Below are 11,130 nucleotides of genomic sequence, written 5' to 3'. Positions count from 1 at the left end.
CGATTCCCACACATATGATTATCATAATTATATTATTATAAACTGTAAATATTTATCGTGTCATATAGTTATCTGCATGGCAATAAATTAAACAGTCATGTATTATGTTGTTATGTTTTACCACCAGCAATTATAAATATCAATTGATCTGTTATACATTTATTTTTTTCCAAAGGCATACTGGCATACCATATATATATATATATATATATATATATATATATATATATATATATATATATATATTATTTTTATTTTTCATTGTTCACTTTTTTCTTCTAGTTATTAGTCAATTCATGTTGCACATTGCAATTGCTTTACATAACAAAATTAATGCATTCATAGAACATACTTTTGTGCAAAAAAAATCACTTATTTCGCCATATAACTTCGATTGCCTATATTACGAAGGGTTGCAGTTTTATCAGAATTAATCAAGTGTAATATATAATTATAATATACAACTTATGATAAAGTTTCTTTGTGATGTGACCTCATATTATCACACCAAATTATATGATGTTTTTTCAGTATATACAGACCGTATATACACAATATATATCATAATTTCGGGAGCTTATATAGGTGAAACAAGACTATATACTTATATGTACAGGAGAGATGAATATCAAAATCTGTGTATGCACACGTTATCTTATGCTGTCTATGTGTAAGCTTGTATAAAGAGATGGCTCATTATTATGTGTTTAAAAAAAAAAACATGTTGCCTAGTACTGAAGCTGCTTAGTAGTGAATTACTAAAAATCTACTGTATCAATATTATAAACAATTCCTTGTAATATTTGTATGTCGTATACATAAATATCTATGGAGTGTCAGTATCAATGCCTACTTTTAAGTAAGTTAAAAAATATTCAAAGTGTTAGTGTATATTTGGTCCTTTTAGATGTGCGAATCATTTCTAGCCTTTCATATAGTAGTCATTTTCAAAACCACATTTTCTACATAGTTTCAATAGCTGCATCGATGTTAAAATTTAGTCTACATCTAGTAAGAATTAACTAAACTATTTATAGACTCGGTTCACTAAATTACATATAGTATACCTCAATGGGATGGATATTAGTAACTGTGTATCAAAACATGTTATTGACATAGTACAACACGGAAACAAAGGTTGTGCATTGTATCACTGAAGAGTAATCACAGACACGTAAATAGATATCACTCGTCCATAAATCGTATTAGTTAACATAAAATTAAATAGCTTTAAATAGCTCGTGAAGAAGAAAAACTTTTTTTTCAGGACAAAACGATAATTTGCACAAAGTAATGCTTCCCAAATAAACCATCGTATTATTTTTGGGTGAAATGAATAAATGTTATACTTATTCATTTAAAAGTTGCATTTTATAAATGCAGACAATTGTGTAAAATCCACTATTGGTGAAAATAGTATTTAATTAAAAAAAAACAATAAAGTGCTAGAAAGCATGCTTTGTGAAAACATAATAAATAAAATATAGAAAAACATAAGCTTAATAATGAGTAGGCAAAAAAGACGAATAAAAACACACTCGTCTAAATGTGTAGTAAGAAGAAAGAATAACTGCAGCTAAAAAAAAAAACCACGACAAACGCATTCTAAAAGAAAACAACAAATAGAATTTAGTTCTGCAACCGTGTGTTTAAAAATACACACATGGGGAAAAGAAACATTGTACCATTGTGATTTACTTAGAAGATAGACAATACAGCGCATAACACTTATATAGGAGGGGGTATAAATATCGAATTTACATGTTTTAATACAAAATAAGTGCATTTTTATAACTTCCTGAAATAAGACAAATAACAATCATTTCCTGTACTGAGCGATGCAGTACTTTTAGATTTAGAGGCATGGATGATGAAACAAGCCAGGCTTTGTGCATATACACGGTTTTGTATTTGCAAAGTGAAACAAATAATAACACCTTTCATACTGTAACAATTTTCTGTAAATAAAACAAGCCTGATTTTCTGTCCAGTGACAATTCTCCACATCACTGTGTGTCCTACAACAGGGAGGCTACATGCAAGGGGCTGTAAGCTGGGGGAATCAAACACAAAATAAACATAATAAAGAACAAGGATATTATGGAGTTGTGGTTATGCTGGAAGCGTTTTTCAGTTCTAGACAGCGATGTATGTGACTAATTAAAGCAGTGGGCGTGGCTGCCTGGTGAGCAGGTCAGGTAATACGTGCGTTAATTACAAGTAGGTCGATGTCAGTCAAGTGAGCAAATGCAATAGAACGAAGCTTACATATTACACCAATATGTCCAACACGGAGATTCTCTGTGGGGATCCCTTCCCCCACCATAGTGCTTGCAATCAATCAGTGCCCTGTGACTGGTTTCTTCTTATAAGAAGTGCTACATTTTTTTAAATTTTACCCCAGTCTCCCTCTCAGCACCCCCCCCCCCCAAAAAAAAAATAATAATAAAAAAAATCACAGTAATATTATTCCGGGAGAACAAATAATAAGTCTTCATGTGGGGAAGCTAATGACACATAGAAGCATGAAATATATTTTAACATAAATCTAGCAGAGGGTCTGCCATGCCCTACTAGCATATATCAACTAGCTCTCTCCTGTCCCAATACACAATCAGGTCTCCGCAGTCCTGGGAAGGGGGGAAGGGGACACTTCCCTGTGCTGGCACTACTGCTGGTCTGCTGTCTGCCCCCTGGCATTGCCCTGCAGCCACTGCACCACATGTGATCTACTGTACATCCTGGCCAGGTCGCAGGGGGTGTCTCCGCTCCTGTTCTTATGGCCCACCTGGCTGTCCGTGTGTAGGACCAGGAATTGCACCATGTGCAGGTGGCCCTCCTTGGCTGCCAGGTGCAGGGCTATGTTCCCATCGCTATCCTGCAGGTTGACATCAGCTTGGAAGTCCAATAGGATCTGCATAGTGTCCTGGAAGCCGGCCCTGGCCGTGTCGTGGAGAACGGAGAATCCGTTGCTGTCTTTCAAGTTGGGATCTGCACCTTGTCTGAGAAGAAGGCTGGCAATAGCCGGGCTCCCCAGCCGCATCACCTGGGGAGACAGACACAGCGCAGGCTATTAGACCAAGGGATCGCAGCATGTATATAACGTAGTATGTGTCTATACATGTGAATATGTGTGTTATTTTGTATCACTATGTCTATCGATAGAGTGCATACATCGGCAGAGACCTGTCACTCTATGTGGAACTTACATGGCCTTGCTAGGATTTGTAGTTCCACAACAGGAGCTACAGATTGCCTAAGTCTTGTATGGGAAAAAAATATATACCTGATCCTGTTTATAATGTATTCAAATTGCAAACTAAATATTATTCCTTATCCTGAGAGTTCAATAAACAAGTTTTGATATAAAATGAATGCTACTAACGGAGATAGACAAAAATAATAAAAAAACAGTTGTTATTCTGACTCAAAATATCCCAATTTGCACAAGGCCTGGGTATTAGTGAGGTCACACAAATACAGTAGGATATTTATCTATGTGTAAAAAAGGAGACTACTTACACATAAATAAATTGCAATTTAAACTCCACTTACAAGTATACATGTTACACTTTATATAATTAGACAATGCAGTATTAAACATGTAACACAGTAAATATATAAAATCTATTTATTTATCTATATACAAACAGACATATGCACATACATATTTTAGTTTGAAGTTAACACATCCATTATAAAACTCTTTTAGTATCCCTGTGACTGGGGCCTTGTACCCCTGTCTGGTCCTAGTTTCAGACAGGCTGATGTCACCTCGGTAAACAGATCTTATCTCGGTAAGGTGTGTCAGAATGTACCAAGGATTAGATGGTTTATGCTGTAGGTAGGCTGTCAGATGCTTGTTTTCATTTGATAGAACTCTTATTAAAGTGTTGATTTCCTCTCTCAGGCCACTAAAATGGGCCGAAGTGGAAAGAATCCAGCAGGTCTTTTCAGTAGACAGAGGGTTAATTGGAACTGCACTTTTAGTGATGTGACCAATCGTGACTGCAAAACCACTGCTTAATCCACCCTCCCTTTACATCAATACATTGTATCAGGCGTAATTTCGGCTACATGTAAAGTGAAATCTGCCCTGGCAGAATATATTCCAAATATTAAGTACACTTACCGGGAAAAAACCCCGAAAGAATACTATAATGTATTCAATTAACCTAATCGAATAAAACACACCACCATCTAAAGTGACATTTGGTGAGTTTGTATTTTACATTGAAAAACATCCATTGCTAACTCGCAATTATGTTGCAATTGTTATCTAGCAAATATTATTTTGCACGTATGGTTTACTTCAATGAACCATAAATAATTAGCACACTAAGGACAGACCTCAATCCTTTTTACTCCCTGATCCATTTTAAAAAAAAATAAATTTTTTTTTAACTAAATAAATCACTCTCCTCAAAAAAAAAACCATATATAAAATACACACAATATACACACATCCACATACATTTTTTAATTAGTAGGCCAGCAACCCCCTGTTCGTTCTAGGTAACAGTTCGTATATATATATATATATATATATATATATATATATATATATATATATATATATATGTATATATTTGCAGTATTTGTATATATATTGCACATACAAGTGCATAATCCTGCACGATATTCAGTATATATGTACAGTATGTACAATACATATACACATATATTATATATATATATATATATATATATATATATATATATATATATACATATATATATATATATATATATATATATATATATATATATACATATTTATATGTATATATGTGTGTGTGTTAATATTTTCTTCTACATAAATAAAATTTACATTTTGCATATAGTATCACAGCAAGTTGAATAACAGCAAGTGATAAGAAGCACTTCTACTGTATAGGGTTTACCTTATTTATTTCAGTTATTAGACATACACATATTTAAGGTCATGGCGACTGTATATTTGCGGAGATTCCCAGGTATATATTGGGGAGATGTCACATATTAACACTGCTGTGAGGCCTGACACACGTGGGCAATGAAAGGCTGGTGCCACCTTCACTCCCCTTGACAGCCTGAAGTGAGGCCTATCCGAATCTCTTCTAAGGAATCTGCACAGGGGTAAATTGTGTCTGATTACAGTACACACGTTATTATCAGTGATGTGTGGCTCGGACAATCCTGCCCAGCCTGGTGCAAACCTTTAATTAGCAGTTATAAAAGATGGAACGATTGCACTTGAGCCAATATAGCAATTTTGGCTAAGGATACATTGTATCACATTGATGCTTTGCTAGGTTTTGCTCTGCTTCGATGTCCATTTTATTTTACTAATAGTGAAACAAATTGTTTATTGTATAAATGATAATGTGAAATACACCTATACAGTAGTTGTGCATCCATCACCCACAAAACTGTAACTGGGTGTAAATATGAAACAGTCCACAAGCATGAAATTAACTTCCACATTTAATTTCAAATAACACACGTGGTGTGCTTGTTGTACTGTTAAATAAAACTTTCCCACCTTTTGTCTTGATAAAGCTAAATTCTACTTGGATAATTAACCCATCTGTATTTAGAGGTTTGGGCAACGAACCAGAAGGGACAAAAATGCTTATATAAACCAGTATAAACCGACTACTTGGGAAGATCTAAAGTTTAACTTTTTTTTCTTTATCCTGTAGAGACATCCAATATATGCTACAAGTGGTTTCTAATTCTACACCTTCTTATTGACTTTGTCATCAACTCATACCTCGCAGCCTAATTATTACAATACCAGCCAGTGTGTAAGCAGATTTATTTCAAGTTCAGAAAGGATAAATCAGATACATTTCGACATTTTACATCGTCTAATTAGCAAACGACAGTTGCGTAACAGGCCTCTGGAGAAGGGGGGCAAATCATAATAATAAAAAAATAAAAATGCCCAAATTGTTATCAGGATACACCCAGTCCGCACGTAAACTACAGTGTTGCAGACACCGTAAGATTTGGATTTTTGTTTATTCAGTGTGATTACCTGGCATGTTAACCCTTAGTCTACCCTATCCAGACAGTCTTCCCTCTACTTTTAGGAATGAATATTGTGAGACCAGGAATCGGGCTCAGGAGGATGCTGAATGGGACCAGTATTTTTAACGCCTATGTTTGGAATAACACCCAATGGTATATAGCACAAACACCCCCCGAGTTTGTATTTTAGCGATACACATGTTATTTCGTTGCAGGATTCTGGGGCTCTCGCCAATATAGATTATAAGGGGGAAAAAAGGGACCTTTTATTTTAACGCTGTTTTGAATCGCTTGGGACAAAGCAAATAAATTATTGTGCCCCAAAGGTGGAGACGCTTAACCCCTTGTGCTCATAGGGCCTGCAATACTAATTTAATCATAAAAGAGGTTATCATTAAGTTAGCTGTAAAAGCCCCTGTGCCCCAAACTCCCGAGCTCACACCCACCTGCAAGGCTGTCCTGCCGAATCTATTGGGTGCATCCACATTCGGCGCCCTCCGCAGCAGGTCCTGTAGCTGCTCCAGGTCCCCTCGGGCAGCAGCCGTTGAAATCAGGTCCGCAAGTGGGTCTGCCATGCTGGGTTGGGGTCCTGGGCACAGGTCCGGGGCAGGGCAGCGGGTTATTGGGGCATGGCATGAACAGGCTGACAGCCGGGGCTCTGAGCTAATAGGGGGATCGTAGTAAATACTCGTAAAAAAGTTCGTGCCAGGACCCGCCCCCGGGCACACGTGATGAGCAGATATTCCTGCAGCCTCCCCTCTCCTTTACAGCCTCCCCTCTCCTTGCTCTATCCCTCCTCTCCAACCTCTCCTTCCTTGTGCTCTCTTCAGCAGCTCATCTCTCCTGATTCATCCTGCACAGTTGCTTCTTCTGATCCATCTGCAGCCTCCTCTCCTGCTTTGCTGCGCTTTCTTCCATTATCCTCCACTATAATATCTAGCCTCCATCAACTCCCTGATAGCCTTCCTCGCATCATACTTGACCTCTACCCCCTCCTCTCACCCTACAGCTTCCTTTATCTCAGTTACTCTACAAGCTGTAGCTCTTGACTTCTCTGTCCCCTCAACTGCAATTTTTTTTTACTTTTTAAACAGCCTCTAACTTTTATATTTTAGTATTTTCCTAATTATGTTTCCTTCCAACTTGATGTTCCTACAATACCAAAGTCCAGAGCCTACGTTTGTAGCCTATTTTCGCTCCAATTAGCAGCAATTATGGTTGGTTTTGGAAGGATCGAGGCTGCGTTTTTCGGTCAAGGGGAGGCTGTGTTTTAGAAGATCACCAGAGCAGTGCCCACTACCGTTGGGCTGTAGAATGCACGATCTAGATTGGATGCAGCCTCCATAAAATGGTTTGAAGACAACTGTCAACATTTGTTTTCCGCCCACATGTGTGAAGTATAGTGGGTCCTATGATAATGTATATGATACAACCTCCAGGAAGTGTCAAAGAAGCTTCGTTGCCTAGAAGAAATGGAAATGCAGCTTCCATTCCAGTGTACTATAGTCCCCATCGATGTAGTTCAAAGCCTCCACTGAATAATATATCCATATTATGATGTACAGCCTCAAGAGTCCTTAAGATACAGTCGACAGGACGGTAAGTAGACAGCCTCCAGAACAGTAAGTAATCTCCAGAACAGTAAGTAGTCTCCAGAACAGATCGCTGATTCTCAGGCAATGTTGCCAGTGTAAAACAATAGTGTCCCCCAGGTGTAGTTTACTGCTTCACTCATTAATGCTGCAGCTTCACTCTCTTGTCGTGTCTACATTTTACCCCCTTCTATCAGTTGACTCCTACACCTCTCCATTTCCTCCACCTCTCTATAGTTAATGTCTGCTGCCACTGCAGTACAGTCATCACCTGCTGTCAATAATAACCCCTCTGCTTCTTTATCTCCCACTCGTGTCACTACATTCCCTCGATCACTTCCTCGTCACTACATCTCCGCTACTTTATCCCCCACTCATGTCACTACACACCATCGTTCACCCCATGGCACTATACTAATCGTCCTGTCACTAAATCTCACTCCGTCCTGCTCTTGTACTTACAGTCATGCACACACCAGTCTGTCAGTAAACTGTTCCCTCATGCCACATGTCCAATCCTTGTCACTGCATGTCACAGCATTCTACCTATTATACCACGATTATTTATTATCCCCCCTCCACTGCATCAATTGTTTTCCCCTCCTGTCCGCACGTCACAGTACCTTCTCCCTCCCTGTCACTGCTTCTATGCCACAAGTCATCCTATCATTGTCCTCTCTCCCATACCTCAACTTATCTCCCTTCTGTCATTGTATTCTCCCCCAGGCCACAACACCCCCTCTTCTTTCTGTTCTGCACTCTTCCCTATGCCCCTACATCCCCTCCCTTCCTGCCAGTGCACTCCCCATATGCCAGTGCATCTCCTCTCTCCCCTGCCACTGCAATACACCTCCCACATCACAACTGTTCTCCTTCTGGTCACTGTACTCTTCCCAATGCCACTTCCCCTCTCCCTTCTCTCACTGCACTACTCCCCATGCTACTTCCCCTCTCCCTCCTCTCACTGCACTACTCCCCATGCCACTTCCCTTCTCCACTGCCCCATAACATACTGCACTTTACTGCACTGCCCCATAACATATCTTCTCTCCCTCCTGTCACTGCACTCCCCCCAATGCCACTTCCCCTCTCCCTTCTGTCACTGCACTACTCCCCATGCCACTTCCCCTCTCCCTGCACTACTCCCCATGTCACTTCCCTTCTCCACTGCCCCATAACATACTGCACTCCCCCCAATGTCACTTCCCCTCTCCCTCCTGTCACTGTACTCCCCCCAATGCCACTTCCCCTCTCCCTCCTGTCACTGCATTCTCCCCCATACCATATATCTTCTTCCTGTCACTGCACTCACCCCCAACACCACATCTCTCTCTCTCCCTCCTGTCACTGTAGTCTCCCCCTCATAAAACATCTCTCCCTCCTGTCACTGCACTCCCCCCATGCCACTTCCCCTCTCCCTCCTGTCACTGTACTCCCCCCAATGCCACTTCCCCTCTCCCTCCTGTCACTGCATTCTCCCCCATACCATATATCTTCTTCCTGTCACTGCACTCACCCCCAACACCACATCTCTCTCTCTCCCTCCTGTCACTGTAGTCTCCCCCTCATAAAACATCTCTCCCTCCTGTCACTGCACTCCCCCCATGCCACTTCCCCTCTCCCTCCTGTCACTGCATTCTCTCCCAGACCATATATCTTCTTCCTGTCACTGCACCTCCGCCCCACATCTCTCCCTCCTGACACTGTAGTCTCCCCTCATAATACATCTTCTCTCCCTCATGCCACTGCCCCTCTCCCTCCTGTCACTGCATTCTCCCCCATACCATATATCTTCTAGCTGTCACTGCACCCCCCCCCCCACTCCACATTTCTCCCTCCTGACACTGCACTCTCCCCCTATACCACATCTCTCCCTCCTGTCATTGCACTCATCATCTCCTCAGTGTCGGTGCTCTATATGCACTGCAGACTGTTGTCACGGCAGCTGTCAGTCAGTTCCTATACATACCAAATCTGAGCCCTGGCCAGTAATTCGTGGAGTAGATCTACGTGCCTTCAAACCGATTTCTTCTCCTGTTTGTGGAAGCTCCCCAACTTGCTCATTCCCCTCTGTATATACATGTCCCCCTCTCCCTATACCTAGCTCTCCTGCATATACCCCTCTCCCCCACTGCCTATACCTAGCTCTCCTGCATATACCCCTCTCCCCACTGCCTATACCTAGCTCTCCTGCATATACCCCTCTCCCCACTGCCTATACCTAGCTCTCCTGCATATACCCCTCTCCCCTCCCTCTATCTCACTCGCTGCCGGTTTTTCCTCTTCAGCTTTTTTTGAAAAGAAAAAAAAATTGAGCGCTCTTGCATGGCTCCACCCACCACACAAATCCCTCCTAGGACACGCCCCCTTCAACGGCACACATTTAAGGAAGACCTTGACAGATACCCGTATAAGCCTTTATACCAAACTGAACTACCTAGTTCCCATATAAACCACACTAACTAACTCGTCATCTATAGCAATATTTTACCTCTGTAAACATTGTTAGCCTTGCCATAATCACAAGTATTATTTGTACATTGATTTATTATATAACCATCAACTTAAATTCATGTAGTCTATGGAATTCTTAGCTATGTTGCTACTTATTTGCTGAATGCAGCTGTAAAGTGCGGCCCCGAAAGAGTTAATCATCCTGTTGCATAACAGCCTATTGCAGAAGTTCTGTGTCCGGCCGTGCGGACACTAATCACCTGGGAATCGATAGAACGCAGAAGAATACAATGTATCACTGCATTCATCTTCAAGTGATACAATGAAACAAGTCAGATTTCAGCTGCAAAGGCGTCTTCTTCAAAGACAAATGTGGCAGCCGGCTGTCAGCCCCCTACTGTACTGTGTGCGGGACTGCACCTGCTCCTGTACATTATACAGCCTAATTTTACACTGAGCACAAATTTAAACACACCTGCAAATGGCGGTATTTGGACAGATGACAAACGCGGTAAATGATGTAGAAGGAGAGTAGAAACATTCCAAGTACAACAAGCTGACTGCGGTTTTCTTGCAAGATATTATGAACGTGACCGCAAGCCTGTAGTAACGTTATTACAGGGCAATGTTATGTGCGATTAGAACAGGTTTGTTAAATCAAACAGAACCATATGTATACTGTTGTCACTTAGGTCTGCAGAAACAGATCACCTTCAAATAAATGCTCTGGATTAAAAGTTATTGCAAATACTAACATAGAATATGAGATGATGTTAAACTTATTTATTTATTTTTTCACTTAAAACTAATTGTCTGTAAAATGAAAAAAAAAATATTTTCATATTTTGTTTAAACAGCCAGGAAGTCTCTTCAAAGTAGAAATGCAGGACAAGATTTTTTAAGCTACTAGAAAGGCTGATGAATCTTTACCCTCCCTGTCTTTCCGTGCCACTCTCAGCTAGCAGTAAATGCATGAAGAAGACAGATCGCTTATATAATGTTCTGTGAAAAAAACAGCAAACATGATAGTTAATTTTTACAGAATGTTATTTCATGGTGACAGGTTCAC

At 40.3% G+C, this 11,130-nt stretch overlaps 1 protein-coding gene across 1 annotated transcript; it reads right to left on the bottom strand.

The window, feature by feature from the left end:
- Positions 1-1,728: 1,728 nt before the first annotated feature.
- CDKN2C (cyclin dependent kinase inhibitor 2C) lies at positions 1,729-8,672 on the bottom strand. Its single transcript, XM_075182059.1, has 2 exons — positions 6,462-8,672; positions 1,729-3,046 (listed from the first exon to the last, which is right to left on the bottom strand). The coding sequence occupies exons 1-2, from the start codon at positions 6,588-6,590 to the stop codon at positions 2,669-2,671; spliced, it is 507 nt and encodes a 168-aa protein (XP_075038160.1). The 5' UTR covers positions 6,591-8,672; the 3' UTR covers positions 1,729-2,668.
- Positions 8,673-11,130: the final 2,458 nt, after the last annotated feature.

Source organism: Mixophyes fleayi, chromosome 8 (assembly GCF_038048845.1).
Source record: "Mixophyes fleayi isolate aMixFle1 chromosome 8, aMixFle1.hap1, whole genome shotgun sequence".
Classification (NCBI taxonomy): Eukaryota; Metazoa; Chordata; class Amphibia; order Anura; family Limnodynastidae; genus Mixophyes; species Mixophyes fleayi.
The sequence above is the reverse complement of the archived record's forward strand: the minus strand, read 5'-3'. Positions and strand labels throughout refer to the sequence as shown.

Bases quoted from the DNA above. Each gene is read 5' to 3' on its own strand.
- CDKN2C (XM_075182059.1), bottom strand. From the start codon at position 6,590: ATGGCAGACCCACTTGCGGACCTGATTTCAACGGCTGCTGCCCGAGGG. The intron at 3,047-6,461 runs GTGGGTGTGAGC...CTGTCTCCCCAG, and splicing joins TCGGCAGGACAGCCTTGCAG to GTGATGCGGCTGGGGAGCCC.